Source organism: Myotis myotis, unplaced genomic scaffold (assembly GCF_014108235.1).
Source record: "Myotis myotis isolate mMyoMyo1 unplaced genomic scaffold, mMyoMyo1.p scaffold_m19_p_2, whole genome shotgun sequence".
In the NCBI taxonomy this organism is placed as follows: Eukaryota; Metazoa; Chordata; class Mammalia; order Chiroptera; family Vespertilionidae; genus Myotis; species Myotis myotis.
In genome coordinates this window covers 205,491,442-205,507,689 of record NW_023416324.1, presented here as the reverse complement: position 1 = coordinate 205,507,689, position 16,248 = coordinate 205,491,442, and the positions used below count along the sequence as shown (strand labels likewise).

The window sequence follows — 16,248 nt, the reverse complement described above, 5'->3', positions numbered from 1 at the left end:
GAAGAGAAATTAGAATTAAATGGGATCCTGTACAGTGAAACTAAAGGCTGGCTAGGAACTTCTATTGAAAATCAACTTCCCGTTGTAGACTTAGGTCTGCAAAAACTTAGGGGCTCCTTATTAGTAAGAATTGAAATGTGTTAAAGATGAGAGGTGAATAACCAAATCTTGCTTTGTAGTTCTTAGGTTTTTTGAGTCTTTACAGATACTTTGTGTAAATCTTCTGTTAGACAATATCCTAATTATTATTCTTACTCTAATGAATTTTAAGCATTTTCTATGTGAAAGTTGGAAATATTTTTGTGTATGCCTGTCTGTTGGTCTGTGTATCTGTGTGCCCGTAGTGTTGTTTTGTGTTTTCCCAGGTTCTCATGATTGCAGCCATGTCGGCCATACTAAAATTAATTTCATGCTTATAACTGATGCTTCACATTCAAACTCTCATTATTTAATGGAGAAAAAATTTTGGCAGCGTCTTTAGCACCCTTTTCTTTCTCATTTCTGATTAGTTCATCCAAATGTTAAATTTCCCTGAAATTCCTGAAAAACTTCTGTATAGAATTATTTGGTAGAACATTCATGTCATGATTTGTGAAACTTACCATTTAAGGAGCATGGTTTTGACCTTATTTGAGGTTTTGTTTAACATTATTTGATTAATTCTAACAACAGGGCAATAAATATTGAATAAGAAACAATCACCGGAAAAAAGAAAGGATAGCTATTAATGGGTGTGTTGTGACAGGAAAATTAGTGAATGCCTAGGGAGGTTCCAGCTAAATCAGTCCTTAGCCAACATGATTGTTGGTGTAAATATTAAGTTTTGTAAAGCAAAAGTGAAATTGAGGTGCTTATCACTCTTGGTCACAAAAGAAAAAAAAATGAAGCATTTATAGAATATATGTAGATAGCATATATCTCCAAGGTAAATAGGGTACATCTACTCCACAATATAATGGATGGTAAATAAGTTAAAAATTATTTGCTGGGTTCTTAACATATGAAGGCCCTGAGAGAGATGAATACTGAGATGTTTAAGACATTCCACCCTCACACTTTTAATATTTTCAAAATTTTGTCAAGCTGATCAGAATATACTTAAAGGACTGCTGGGTTAGAAATCATCTTTGAGAAATGTAAATAATTATACTATGCCTGATGTTAACGATTCAGTCAGCATTCATTTATTTAAGTTGAGACTTGTAAAAACTGATGAGCAACCAGGGGACTCATTAACTCGAGAGCATTTAAGGACAGACCAGTAACAAACAGGGGGTGGAAGGAAGAACAGGAAAACTGGCGTTTATTGAGCCGAATCCTACAAACTAAGCTGGGCGGTTTGCATGCCATTTCGGTCATGCGTCTCCGTCTTACCGCCTTCCCTTGCTTGAGTCTTTACCAAGTTTAATAGACAGATCTTGCTAAAGACCAGCCGGGCGTTTGTAACCAGAGACCATAGTGGGTTCTGTTTTTAATTGAATTAAGTTAAAAAGAAAATACAGGAGTATGTAAGACAGGCATTCGCTTGAAAGCTGTCCTGAGCCTCTGAGACCCTATTCATCACCCGGATTACCCCCGGAGCAGAGCCCCACAGAGTCCCTGCCTGCAAAGTCGCAATAGCTCTTCACCAGATGCTGTCAGAACACATAGCGCCGGGACGTCATGTTTTGTTCCAGCGAAGGGTTCATGCATATACTTACAGGTTGATCTCTATTTTCATTCCGTCTTTGACATGAAAACTCATTATGAAAACATAAATATTTTGGGGGTTTTTTAGACAAATGCATGGCACATTGGGGTTTTTTTTAATTGATTTCAGAGATAGATAGAAACATCAGTGATGAGAATCACTGATCATCTGCCTCCTGCATGCCCCCTACTGGGGATCGAGCCTGTAACCCGGGCATGTGCCCTGACCGGGAATCCAACTGCAACCTCCTGGTCCATAGGTGGACGCTCAACCACTGAGCCACACCAGCCAGGCCATGGCCCATTACTTAATGATCCATTGTTTACTTAGCTATCCAGCATTACAGATATCCATCCTCTAGAACAGACAGCAACCAGGGACATTCTCCCTTGAAACTTGTACGCTGCACAGGAATTATGCCTGGGTTTCCAAGTTCACTCATTTTGTGAAGTTCAGTTTAAAGACCCCCAGGTAATGTTTGGGTTTTTCTAAGCTTTATCTTGAGGGGTTTTTTATATTACGATTTTTAATATGTCAGGGGTACTGAAGTTAGGTGGAGTACATGGAGAGGGTGAAAGTAAAAATATACATGTGAATATTTTTGAAAATGGTAACCAGTGAGAGGGGGTGTAAAGCAAAAATGCCAAAATCCAAGTTATGCATATGTAAAACTAAAGCATCTTAGTGCAACTCTCTCTGAAGAAATCAAGAATATGTCACAATTGGCATTTGTCAGATGGTCAGACCCATTCGACAACTCTTCACAAAGGTCTGTGGTGCCTTAAAACATCTTTTGTTTACAATCTCTGTGGGCTTTGCCGTCTGGGTCACATTAATAATCCTGTGCATCACTCAGAGCTCTAGCAGGCTTCACTGGCTACATGAGGATTGAAGACATAAGTCCGAATGCTTTCTGGCACTGCTGTGCTCTCACGTCAACTGCTGTAAGCTCTAGATCCAGTGTGTGCTCAAGTTGGTCCAAAAGCACAAATCCCAGGGTTTGAGCAGGTCCTAAATTTCAGTTCTTAAAGCTGTCTTCAGTCCTTTATAGCTGCGGTCTCTGTAGCTGAAGAAAAAACTATTACCTCTTCGCTCGATACTCTGACACCAAATGTGTGGGTTTTTTGTTTTTTTTCTCTCTCACATTAAATGATTGTGCTACTACCCGGAGTTAGCATAGACCCCCACAGGTTTAGGGCTCAGCCCCACACGACTGCCCACCCCCCATTTTGGAAGTCCCAGGTCATCACTTCTGATCTAAAAGCTATAAATCAGGGTTCCCACCCCCCTTCCTTGGATTTGATCATTTACTAGAACAACTCACAGAACTCAGATGACTGCTCCCCTTAACTGTACGTGATTCCTTATAAAGGATGGAACTCAGGAACAGCCAGGTGGAAGAGATGCATGGGCAAGGTGGGTGGGAAGGGGCGCGGAGCTTGCCTTCCCCCTCTGAGCACATCATCCACACTGCACCCCTGCGGATTCACCAACACATACAGGTTTTATAACAAAAGATGCTCCTGTCGCTCAGGAAATGACAGTTTGGGGAACTCTATGTCAAGTTCTGGGGGCAGAGACCAAATATGTATTTCCTATATGTCACAGTAACCAAAATAAATTATGCCTAAGAACTAGCAAAATATTCAGGGGTGGGGGGTGGGGAGGGAGTTATGCAACCTACCAGCTTTGACCAAAGGTCACTGGTGAGTGACAAGGTAAGACCCACCCTTCTGCCCTGACTGGTTTGGCTAAGTGTATAGAGCAGCAGCCTGTGGACTGAAGCAGTGGTTCTCAACCTGTGGGTCGCGACCCCTTTGGCGGTCGAACGACCCTTTCACAGGGGTCGCCTAAAACCATCCTGCATATCAGCTATTTACATTACGATTCATAACAGTAGCAACATTATAGTTATGAAGTAGCAATGAAAATAATTTTATGGCTGGGTCACAACATGAGAACTGTATTTAAAGGGCAAGAAGGTTGAGAACCACTGGACTGAAGGGTCCCAGGTTTGATTCTGCTCAAGGGTATGCATCTTGGATGCAGGCTCAATTCCTATAGGGGGAGTGCAGGAGGCAGCTGATCCATGATTCTCTCTTGTTGATGTTTCTCTCTATCCTCTCCCTTTCTCTCTCTTAAAAAGAAAAACAATTAAACAAAAGAAGAACCACCCTTCTCTCCTACCTTTTATAGTAGACTAGAAACACCTGTGTTTAATTGTCAGGTTTGCCATCTACTATAACCTGTAACTTGGAATAAGTGACTTAATTAAAAGGATTCTCCCTCCTCCATCTGCAAATTGGGGTTCGCTCCTACCCTTTTACAGTTAACATTGTTCTAGCTTCTGTTAGACATAATCAGAAAAACAAAAGGATTAATTGAAGGTTGAGATGAAACTGTAAAGTAGAAAGATATCGTCCTCCCTAGGAAGAGAAAGGATAGACTATATTGTTAGGATAGGATGCATGGAGGCTTTAGTGCCACGTTCCCATGAGGAAGTCATCTGCCTGCCTCCATGGGGACTGGGGAGGGATGGGAGATGGCCTGCGATTTGCCTGGGTGCTGCCATGTTCGGTCACAGCCCAAGGCCAGAGCCAAAAGTAATCTGGATGTGCCAGGAGGGATGGAGCTAATGCCACCATATTCTCACACCTCAGGAAACTGATGGGGGGCAGCGGGACAAGAATCTACTGTCATTTCCTGCATTGCTCTCTTGAGACCTCTGTATTCAGCTTGTCTGAGAATTGTGTTTTGCCTTCTTATACTCATTTTAATAACGACTAAAATTTCAGTGCTTTTCTGGGGGATGTCGGTGAATTTCGCAGGGGACTTTAAAAATTTAGCTCAGCTCCTAGGTTTAAAGATCAACACGGGTGTAGTGCAGAGGTCCCCATGGACATCTCCCTGAATGCTCAGGGAATTTTTTGTGTTGTCTTGGAAGGGGGCTATTTTATTTTTAGGGGGTGCTACTTTGCTTTGTTTTCAGAATTTTGTCATGCAATAGTGAGGGTCCGTGTGAAATGCTAAAAAACAAGAGACCATCACGAGCACAGAGAGACTCAACTCTCTTCGCTGTGTTTTTTCATCGGCACACAAAGCTTTTGTACCTTCTCTCCATATGCTCTAGAAATCCAAGGTGTAGAGCTGTGAAAATCGTGGGCCCGAACCTGCTTTGAAAACAGGAGAGAATTGCTTTTTCGTGGCCGGTGATCCACTCCCCCTTCCCAGGGTTGGGAACCTCTAGGGTGCAATTCAGTGCCTGAGGAGAGGGCTCTTTGATGAACTCCCTTGTGACATGGAACGGCTAGGGTGCTCCCCACACAGTGACTCATGGACTTCCTCCTCCGTGGCAGGATTGCACCCGGGCTTTTAAAGGCTCTTGACAGATCATGTCCTCCCGTTCAGAAGTGGCTTAAGGCACAAGTTTCTTCTGATAAGATGCCAGATTCCTGGATCAAGCATGAAACCACAGAGGAGGGCAATGGAGCTGAATAGTCTTGTTCTGATATCCCGCCCACGTGAACCGCGGAATGAAAGTCTACACATTCCGTCGTGATTGGCGTTGGGTCAGTCAAATGTGCATGCTTAATGCCAAGTCCAGGGAGAACAGATTCATGAAATTGCATTAGAGAACTAAGTGAAAAAGGCAGTACATCTGAAAAGTGGGGAAAATATTTTTTTTTTAAGAAATTGATCTCTCATAGGGAAAGGCCATGAAATTTCCTTCAAAATCACCTACATGAACCTGATAGCAAAATGCAAGCTATAAGGAGATGAGCTATTGACATTGAAATTAGTGAAATTCATCTTCCTGTTGACACTAGTGTGAAGTGCTATGGAGGCTGTTAAGTCTTTTCTGGGGAAATACTGTGCCAGGAACTGTACCAGCAGCCAGAGATAGGTTATATCATTTTTCCAAAATAGGAAAATGGTCCATGTTCCAAAATGTAAATCTTCAGGTTAAGTCTATTTTCAGGTTTACTCTAACCCATTTTAGTATCACCTACTCTTAGTCCTCTAAGAAATTCCTTCCTGGTGGATTTTTCAAAGGCAGTGTGATTGTGAAGGAAATTTAGTGCATACTGTAAAGTGTCACATCAGATGCGAATAGATACTTGGTAATTATGTATAAACATTGTTCAGAAACACTAGTGACAGTAAATATGATTGGATGTAATGAGTCCCCTAAGGCAGATTTTCTTTTTATCCCTGTTTTTTTGCTATGAATTTTAATATTAGCCATTTAATGCCAATAAAACCAGATTTTAGTGTTAATACATAGAATGTTTAAGTGTGAAATAAGGAAAATTTAGCGGAAAAAATGTTATTACTAATTATAGAAGATTTCATGATTTGAAAATGATTGAAATTCTACACATAGAGGTAAAAAATATGTTTCTTAAACTCAATTACTATCAATAGCTACTAAATTCTTAATGCTTGTTTTTCTAATCCTATAGATAATCCTGTCTTAAATATAAGCATTGTGACAACCTAAGTTACTTTAAGAGAATATATTTCTATAAAGATACCAGCCCCACCCCCATCATTTCTGAGTGTTTCTGTGTTTTTAATTAAAATATTAAGAAATTTGTCTTTGTCCTAAAATAGTAAAATAAAATGCCCTAAACAAACGGGATTTCCTGTTATTCTGCAATACATGATACAGTTCTGGAGATAGCTAGTTTTAAGCCTTGGGAATCTGTATTCTGGCTAAAAGTTATAAAGGCAATTATTTCTTTTTTTAACTGAAATGTGCACAAATCAAAGACCCAAGGTAGAGCTCTTTCTGTTTTTATGATCTAGAGAAAATGAAAACATTACAGAGTAGGGAAATGTTATCTGTTTTCCTTAACTAAAAATTGCATTTTTTTTCCTGAGGTGTGGACATAACCGACATTTTATGTGGTGTGATTTTTCTGCCCACTCCAACGTAAGAGCTAATCTGCTTCTTCTATTTTTCATCTCTAAGCATAATTCTTAGAAATGTGCTTGCTTGATTAAATCAACCAAGCAGAGAGCCCTGTAATTCATTTCTCGGGGGACATGGTAATGCCTTCCTGAATTATCTCATGGCCCGAGGCGCAGGCACGAGGAAGAAAGGGCTCATGTGTAGTGGATGCACACACAGTGTGTATGTGAGCTCACATAAACAGATGAGGTCATTGCTTCCTCTGAGGCCGCATTGTTTCTGCAGGAGCTTTGTTCCCTGGGAGGGAGAGCAGAGCCACACGGAGGCCTGGGAGTAGGAAAGCCGGGTGTGCCGCTGTCCCGTCACGCTGAAGGGACTTAGAGGGGGCACATTCGGAATATGTTTCTGAAGCATGTAAGAAGTGTCGGGGTTAAATGAGATAAGCCGTTTGAAACATGTGAGCACGTTCGCCATTTAATTATCCGTCTCAATAAAAGATAAAGAGGGATTTGGAACTGGAATCTGTGACTGTCACAGAAGCCTAACTTTGAACGAATACCTTTCATCATTTCCCAGTAATCCGAAACAGATTAACCTTCCTATCTTGCTCTTTCTCCTCCCCGACGCATTAGCCAACGCATAGTGGAGTGTCAAAAACCAAGGACAGTCATTGTGAGATTGAGCAAGCGAACTCTGGGTGTTTTCCTGCACAATTAAGAGAGAAGATATAAAAAGAGAGAGAGAGAAGATATAAGTGTGTCTCGGAATATTATCTGAGCGCCTACGAACTAGAAATCCAGGCAAGGACTCTTAGAACATACTCTCTTTTCTAACCATTCAGTGATTTCCGTTTCCAAAGCTGGAAGTTACTTTGTAGAATGTCTTTCGCTTGGTGCCTCTTAGAGTTTCCTGGAAAGGCGTGATCACTAGTGATTGGGAGAGTAGGCCACCTGTTCTTGCTCCCCCACTGACTACTCTGCCACTGAGTGTGTAACCCCCTATGGAGCCCTCAGTGCCTTGCTGCCTTCATCCATGAAGCAGGGTGAGCAGCTATCCCTGTCCTACAGTTGATCTGAAGACTTGATGAGTTTCTAAGCATAAAGCACTTAAAACATGGTCTTGTTCCTATTAGCAGTCCATAAGTTTTGAACTATTATTGTTTAGCTGAAAGAAAAGTGAGGAGGTTGGAGGCAAGTAGTGAGTAGAAGAAATAAGTGTGACTTTAGAACCTGCTATGGATTAAGCATTATGCTCAGTAAGCAACACAGAACATGTTTAATACTCGCATACTCTATATGGAAAATGTCCATTGTCTTAATTACACACATGAGCAAATTGAGACTTACGTCATTTTGAGACTCATTCATTTAAAAGTTGATGTTTAACTTAAAATAATTAGCCTGTGGGCATGGGTGTTGTGTGTGGTGGTAGTAGAAGACACAGTGAGACCAGATGTTAGTTTAAAAAAAAAAGTCTCTCTATTCCCTAATTTGAAATTTAACTTAATACAGTAATGCAGGGGTCCTCAAACTTTTTAAACAGGGGGCCCGTTCACTGTCCCTCAGACCGTTGGAAGGCTGGACTATAGTTTAAAAAAAACTATGAACAAATTCCTATGCACACAGCGGCGGCAAAAACACCCGGCGGGCCGGATAAATGTTTTTGGCGGGCCACATGTGGCCCGCAGGCCGTAGTTTGAGGACCCCCTGCAGTAATGCCTCGGCCAATTTGGAGCCATTATATCCTGGCACACACACTTGGTCATGACCATTCTTTCAGGATAAAATGCCTTTCAGAAACATTCATGGTAACCACCTGCAAAAAAGGAAGTTATGATGTAAAATAATCCTTATGTTTGATCGAAGTATTTTTAACATGAGCTCTTTTTAAAAAATTCTTCAAATAGTAAAGCCTTTTCAAGGGAAAGAAAATGAAACAGAGCAACTAAGAAAGAGGGTTAAGGCAGTCAGTTGCGTGAGGAGCAGCGACATCATAGATAAATACAATGAGATGCAACCCTGTCTGTCTCCAACTTTGGACAAATAATTGCAATAGAACTAGAGGGAGTTTTTAGGCCTTGGTTTCAATGACAAGCAAGAATCAAGTGTAATAATATCCTGATTGCCTAATGCTGCATATAAAACATCCCTCAGTGAGCTGTGTACAGGGAACTTAAATGCTCTACAGACCAAAAAATTAGCTTATTTATCATATCTTCTTCCGTCCGTCTCTTCATGCTCTTCATCTTCTTCTTTTCCTCTTTTTTCTTGCTTTTTCAGCCTTGATGACTCCTTTTGTAGCCACATAGCCTAATACAAGAATATATTTTTCATGTTTTTCCTTCAGCTTAGCAGCCTTCTGCACATGGCTTGTCATATGCAGCAGTGTTAGTCCACATCTCTCCCAGTTTCTTTGCAGCATCACCAATATATAGGTTTTCCAAAAAAATGTATACACACTTTGAATAATTATAAAGGCAGTGTTTATTAAAATATATTTCATTTTCAAAATTGAGCTACCAGCTGTTACAGTGTGTGTGTGTGTGTGTGTGTGTGTGTGTGTGTATATATTCATATTCTTGGGACACCTTGTATAAACCAGTATGTTTGAATTGGGGACAATAGAACCATGAAAAGACTTAAGGAGGCCTCTTGAGTGCATTGGGATCTTTGGAGGGGGGCGGGGGGAATCCCTCACATTCAACAGTAGTCAGCCTTTAAGTGCTTACCATTTAAAAATTTCCTTTTTCAAATTAGTGTATGTAAGCCTCTCATCTTTTAAATAGATATACTATCAATGTAGTTTGTCAATTGTTACCTCCTACTACTTTTCTTCTTCTTTTAAGATTGAAAAGACCATTCTCTGGTTTGTAGATTCAACCGATTTCACAGTGCAAGTGAGGATTCTAATGGTGTGTGGCCAAAAGCTATATACATCAAGCTTTTTTTAGATTATGGAGAAGCACGTTTCTTCTAGGATAAAAATAAGTAAGGCGGATGAGGGCAGGTTTATTTTCTTATTGTATTTACTTACTTGTTTTCTTAAGTATAGGAATGTGGCCTATGGAGGACATTAAGCAACTTACTAAGTACAGAGCACCTCCTATGAGCCAGAACAAAACTGCTCCTTAAATATCTCACAGTTGAAGAGGGTAGTCAGAAACATAAATAATTTAATAGACTTTGTTAAGTGCAATCATGGGGATTTGCGTAGCATTTCATGGGAACATAGAGGAAGAACACCACTTGCACCTGGGATGTCAGGGAGGTGGCCCCCCATTAAACAAGCAAAAGGAGAAGGGGAGGCATATCCCCTAAGATATTGCCATTTCTATCTCCCCGCCCCCCCAAACCCTCTGTGTGGGAATAAATTCTGTACCTTCCAACAGCTTTTCAAGGTGCCCACGACTCATAACTTAGTAATAATTGGGTTTACCCAACTGGCCAAAATTCTATTCCTGACATGAGCTCCCATGGTTTTGTTTTAATGAAGAAGAAGTGTGTATCTTTGGAAAACATTTTATAAAATCACACAGTAGAATGCATATAGCAGTGGAATTGTTGAAGACACAGGAAGTTTTGTCCTTCTTTTATGAGGATGGATGTTTCAAGTAGGATTGGAATAAAAATGGAACCAATTAGAAAATCATAGAAGCACTTAAGAAGAAATTTAATTGTTGCTGAAAAAATTAGAATCGAATGGCATAGGAAGAATTTAATTAAATTTCAAAATAAAATAACTACCGTTTCGCATTGGAAAATCTAATGTCTCTTAGAGCTTATCAGTTATTTCTTGGCCTACAAATGAGTAGTGGTTCAGTTGCCTCTTACTTTCCTCATTTTGATGAGTATACTGTTACATGCTACTTATGGTGGGATTGTTTGGGCAACATTACTGCTGAGATAACCATTAAGACTGTGCCTATAGAACTGTGGTCTCATAGGCCCATGTATATTTGGGTGGAAAAAGGGAAGGACCTAACTTAAATCTAACTTCCCAAATCAACTCTCCTTCTACAGCAGAATGCTGCTGTTTAATAAGAAAATGTTAAGGAGGACAGTCACCATATATATCAAATATTAAATGACCTTTTAGAAATGGAAAGTGACCAATCGACTAAGTAATTGCCCATGAACAAAGGAATGGGACTAATGTTTGGAACGGAGAATTGCAAAGAGACGACTTGCAATGCCTTCATACCATTGGATGAATGAGCAGGACCTCTGACCCAAAGGCCATTGGAAGAAAAAATATTTTGCATAAAGTTGAATTTTTCTGTTTTTGCCCACAGCCTCGTCATGTGTTCAACATGCTAAAGAAGTATGTCCGTGCTGAACAGAAAGACAGGCAGCACACCCTAAAGCATTTTGAACACGTGCGCATGGTGGATCCGAAGAAAGCTGCTCAGATCCGGTCCCAGGTGAGCACAAAGCGTGGTGATCACCTGCAGCTTTGACCAGCCGGTGTTCTTGGTCTTTGAGTCAGATTTTCATTATTCCCAGAGGAGCTCTGGCTCTTATGCAACTGCTCTTTAATAGCTGGTAAATTCTAAAGGCATGTCTTAGAGCAGTGGTCGGCAAACTGAGGCCCCTTGAGTGTGGCTCTTCCACAAAATACCACGTGCAGGCGTGCGCGTACAGTGCGATTGAAACTTCATGGCCACACTCAAGGGGCCAAAGAGCCGCATGTGGCTCATGAGCCCCAGTTTGCCGACCACTGTCTTAGAGCAACATGTGGTTTGTCCAATTCTGAGTTATTAATGAGGAATATAAAAATCTTCAATAACTACTGCTATTGATTCTTAAAGGAACCATTTTAATCTCATGACTAAAATGAAGAACACAAATGGTATAAAAGCAAAACCTCTAAAATCGGTTCAACTACATTGTGGTAGGTAATCAGAAACTCACAATGATAGGGTATAATGTGAGCCTGTAAGTCCTGTAATAAGTATGTTTTATATTCCTCCATTCCCAACTGGCATCTACCTCTGGAAACATGAAATTCCTACGTTTCTTTAAATAGAAGGATTTAAAATATATCTATATTTTGTTGCATGAAATATCCAGTAGAATTAAAACATGTTCTCATCTATTTCCAAATTTGCAAAGAACTATAACTAAGACATCAGAGGTTATGTAGGGGCCTCAGTAGTGAGAAATCAGAGTTGGATGAAATGATCTTTTCAGTTGACTTTATACTTTATGGTTGCAAGCATACAATATAACGGGGAGTTTAAAGCAGCTCTAAAGCCAGAGAACAAAAAATGGGAGAAGAAAGAACATAAGGATGCCCTTTAAGGGTAAAAGTTTCAGCCATGTTTTGTCAGTTTCACTTTGAAGTTTGTATCTGTCCGTGGTGCTTGGTAAGGAAAATAGCTATTCCTTATACCAGAGATGGCTTACCTGGAACTGTCTTCCTTCGATGCAGGTGATGACCCACCTCCGTGTGATTTACGAGCGCATGAACCAGTCTCTCTCCCTCCTCTACAACGTTCCTGCTGTGGCCGAGGAGATCCAGGATGAAGTTGGTAAGTAAGCTGTTCTTTTGATGCTGTGCATATCAACCTACTCTGCTCCTGCAGGAGGACATCAGAGAAGGAGTTCATCTGCATCAGCAAACACCAGTGTTCTCATGTGTGGAAGGAAAAAGAGCAGATCCCCTTTACAGTGAAAGTGACACTCTTAGGGGCTGGCACTAGCTCTCCCCTTAGCAATTGCATGGGGTCTTCATTATCCATACTCACAAATGTATGGATACTTATAACTTGATTTAGGATATATCTGTGCAGTAACGAACCATTTACTATTGGATTTTACTTGTCAGCAGTTGTCTTCTCATGGTGCTTTGGTACTTGACCGTTTAATGAAGACAGCCCTTCATCTTTTAATGCTCTATTGTTGTCACCTGTGTGCCGCATTATAGCCCCGTTTTATAGGTGAAGGGCTCAAACTTACAATTTAAAAAGTTACTAGCCTGTGTCACACTGATCATAAGTAGCACAGCAAAAGCATGAAATTGTGACTGCTGACCTTGAGGTTGTTGTTAGATTCAGTAGCTCACATCTTTCTTGGAAGCCTTCCCCTGTCCCCCTGCCCACAATAGCCATGGTTATTGTCTGAACCACGTGATTGTTTAAACTTAATTAAACGATGTGCCCATAATCTTTTATTAAACTTTTATTTTGCAATAATCATACACTCATTAGAAGTTGGAAAAATAATGCAAAGTCTAGTGTGCACATCACCCACTTCCCCAATAGTAACATCTTACATGACTGCAATACATTATCAAAACCAGGAAACTGACATGTGTTCCCACTACCCTTTATGTCCCTAGTTCTCCTAATGACATGTATAAGTTCTCCCTTCCCTGTTTTTCCTGGAAAAAGGAATAAAGCATCACATAACATAATTCTTTGCAAAGCCCCAAATGCCCATATTTGTTTAACTTTACCTCACAAAAGTACATGGATGGCAATTATGCTAGTGAATCTTTCAACATAAAAGAAATGTATGTCACCCTGGAGATTTGGTGCATAAACTGTCCACAAATAATCAATATGCATGTAGTATATCTCTCTCTGTAATAAATCCTGCCCTTTGTTAATTGGGTTGGAAATAGATGCAGGTTATCTGAAATCAGAACAGCCAGGATATTATAGATCGGTAGACCCATTACAGGAATTCCTCCTTGCAATGATCCAAAGCACTTCCTGGCTTGCTTTTTACATTTTGTGCCAAAGCTATTCTACTCTTTCTTTTCTAATTTAGTACTTCCTTGTAAATATTGTTTGTATTATCATCAGGCAAGTGTTTGGCGTGGATCAGATGATGATGGTCTGATTAGTCCTGTTTGTTAACAAACAGAATCAAGTGTACTTCAGATTACACTCTTTGAAAAGAAACTACATCATCTTCGCTTTTGTTCAAAAGGGGGAATTCACTGTTGAGCAAGATCTTAGGAGGAGAGTCAGAAGAGTTTTTAGTCTACACCATGGATAGAAGACAGGATTTCCAATTAACTTTTATTCTATTAAGTTTCTTGAAGAACTGAATATTCTTGTTAGATGTATTTGTAGGATAGCCGTGTATAAGGAGCCTTTAAAATACTGTATATTAAATAAGTATAAGAAAATCTTCCAATAAGTTGCAGAAGAGACAAAAATCAAAGAAATCATCACATTCTTAAATGAACTGAAGCTCACATCTTCTAGATGTGTGCATCTCTGCCTGTAGCTCTCGTAACAAGCTATTTTCATGTACGTGTGGCTTTAATTGAGGTGTTGTCAATAGTACCAAACTGTAGAGGAATAAGCCATTGCACAGGACTAGAAAGTTGATGAACACTAATAATTTACTCTCACCCAGTAATTATGGTTGAGTCTTTCTAATTAAATTATCAGGAGCTTTTTATTCAGCAAGATAGTACTAAAGCCGTGGCCACTAATGAGTCATACGTCCACAGAACAGATGGAGATTCAGATATCTTGAGTGTTACAAAATGCCTAAGAACAGGGCAACAGTAAACTTCAAATCTCAGTGACAGGGAGGATATGCAGATCATCAGAATCATGGAATTTTTTTCTGGAAAAAAGAGAGGCTCAACTATTAAGTTGGATTAGCAGCATGTTATTTTCTAATATTTTTGTCATTGTAAGTATACCAGATACTGAATCCTGAGAGATAATCTTTTTTAAAATCTTTCTTGCCTTATTTTTAAATGGTTGTTTCCAATAACAAGAGAAGCTGGCAATGATGAACTTCCATTAATTGGGTGCGTGCACCATTTGAGCTCCTAACACCAAAGCTAAAGAAGCAAGAGTTCCCTGGGGAGAGTGGCTTTTCTGAATTGAGTTTTTAGTTGTTTCCTGTAGCTGTTCTTCATCTGAAGGAACATTTAAAAATGACTCACTGTCAAAGTAGGAATATACATGAAATAAGGTTGATCATGGGTGCTAATTGTTTAAGCTGAGAGGTATTTGGAAGTTCTTTGTAGTATTCTAAAATGCAGATAAAACCTGTACAGTATGGTTTATTGTTTGAAAAGCATCCTTCAATACAAAGAAAAAAGCAGAATAAGTTAACAGTTCTCTCTTTACTTTTATGATTTATTTTCTTGTCGATGCCCTTTCTTGACTAACAATCATACATTAAAATGCTCAGTAGTATTTTCCCATTGCTTTTTAGAGAGAGTAGAAAGGAGGAGACAGAGAGAGAGAAACATCGATGTGCGAGAGACACATGATTGGTTGCCTCCTGCATGCGCCCCAATCAGTTGCCTGGGCCGGGGAGGAGCCTATAACAGAGGTACGTGCCCCTGACCGGAATCGAACCCGGGACCCTTCAGTCTCAGGTCAGCTCTCTCTCTATCCACTGAGCCAAACCGACTAGAGCCCCCCTTACTATTTAAAGTGGCTCTTTGGAACTTTATTTTTTATTCAGCAAATGATGGAATCATTATTTGAAAGAAAATATACCTCCCCTTCAATGCCCATGTTCTGTTTTAATCACCTTTGAACCCTTCAAAAAGGCAGAATCCCCTTGTTTCTTCTGTTTTTCAGCTCAACCTTTGCTTTGTCAAATTGCTATTTCAAAATGATTGGGCCTTTTCGCTCTCTGTAGTCTCCCTTAAATCTATGCTAAAAGGATTCCGTTTTCTCTTACTGTTGGCACTGAGGTTATTTATCAAAGTGCTTCATTTTGCAGCTACCTCAAGGCTAAAAATACTGTAGCTCTCCATTTAGAGCTGGCTCTTTCACAGAATGCTGTAATGACCAATTTATGAGAAAAGCAGGAGGAAGGAAAGGGGACAGGAAGGCATAATTGTCTCCTACCCTGTGCTTTTTTTCTTTTAGCATTCAAATTAATAAAAAACATGAGTTATTATAAACCAGATGTTGGCAGGAATCTCGGGCAGAACAAATCCAGAATGGCGTAGGATTGAGATCTATGGCAGGAGATCAAGAAACTTCTGCTAAGGAACGAATGCTTATAATTTCTTACTACAATTTGACTGTGGCCACTTGATCAAATTTTCTACTCTTTGGGAGAAAACACAGCATGCTGATTTCAAGGACAGTGTTTTCATTCTCTGTTCCTAATAAACCTATTGATTTGGGGATTTAATGAATTCAAAGTAGTCTAGGTTTAAAATAGAATATTTATAGCTCTAGCCAGACCAACAAAAGAGCATTCATTACCACTGAGAATTTTATGCATCCTTATGCATAATTGTTAGTTGAGGAAAGCCATCAACAAGAAAAGAAATCATGAAAGTAAAGAGAGAATTATTAACTTACTAGAGGCCCAGTGCACGAAATTCGTCCATGGGTAGGGTCCTTAGCAGCTGTCAGCTACCAGCCGGGGCCTCCCTTCCCCAGCTGCTGGCTGAAGCCTTCCTCATTCTGTGCCGCCCCTTGGTGGTCAGCACATGTCTAACTCCTGGTCAGTCAAACTCCCACCCATAGGGACAATTGCATATTAGCCTTTTATTATATAGGATTCTGCTTTTTTTCTTTGTTTTTCATAAGAAATTACTTTTAAGTGTATGTAGATTTTATAGTTTATAGCTGATTTAAGTATTTGGAAACAAGAACATTTATTTATATCGTAAATTACCAAAGATGTGTTTCTTCTTTGGT

At 39.9% G+C, this 16,248-nt stretch overlaps 1 protein-coding gene across 7 annotated transcripts in view; it reads left to right on the top strand.

The window, feature by feature from the left end:
• LOC118677629 (amyloid beta precursor protein) overlaps positions 1-16,248 on the top strand; it is a 222,347-nt gene that overhangs the window by 155,728 nt on the left and 50,371 nt on the right. For all 7 annotated transcript variants that reach the window (XM_036352843.1, XM_036352842.1, XM_036352840.1 and 4 more), the window contains 2 exons: positions 10,897-11,025; positions 12,036-12,135. In XM_036352843.1, the coding sequence (XP_036208736.1) occupies positions 10,897-11,025; positions 12,036-12,135 (229 nt within the window). The remainder of the gene's footprint in view (positions 1-10,896; positions 11,026-12,035; positions 12,136-16,248) is intronic.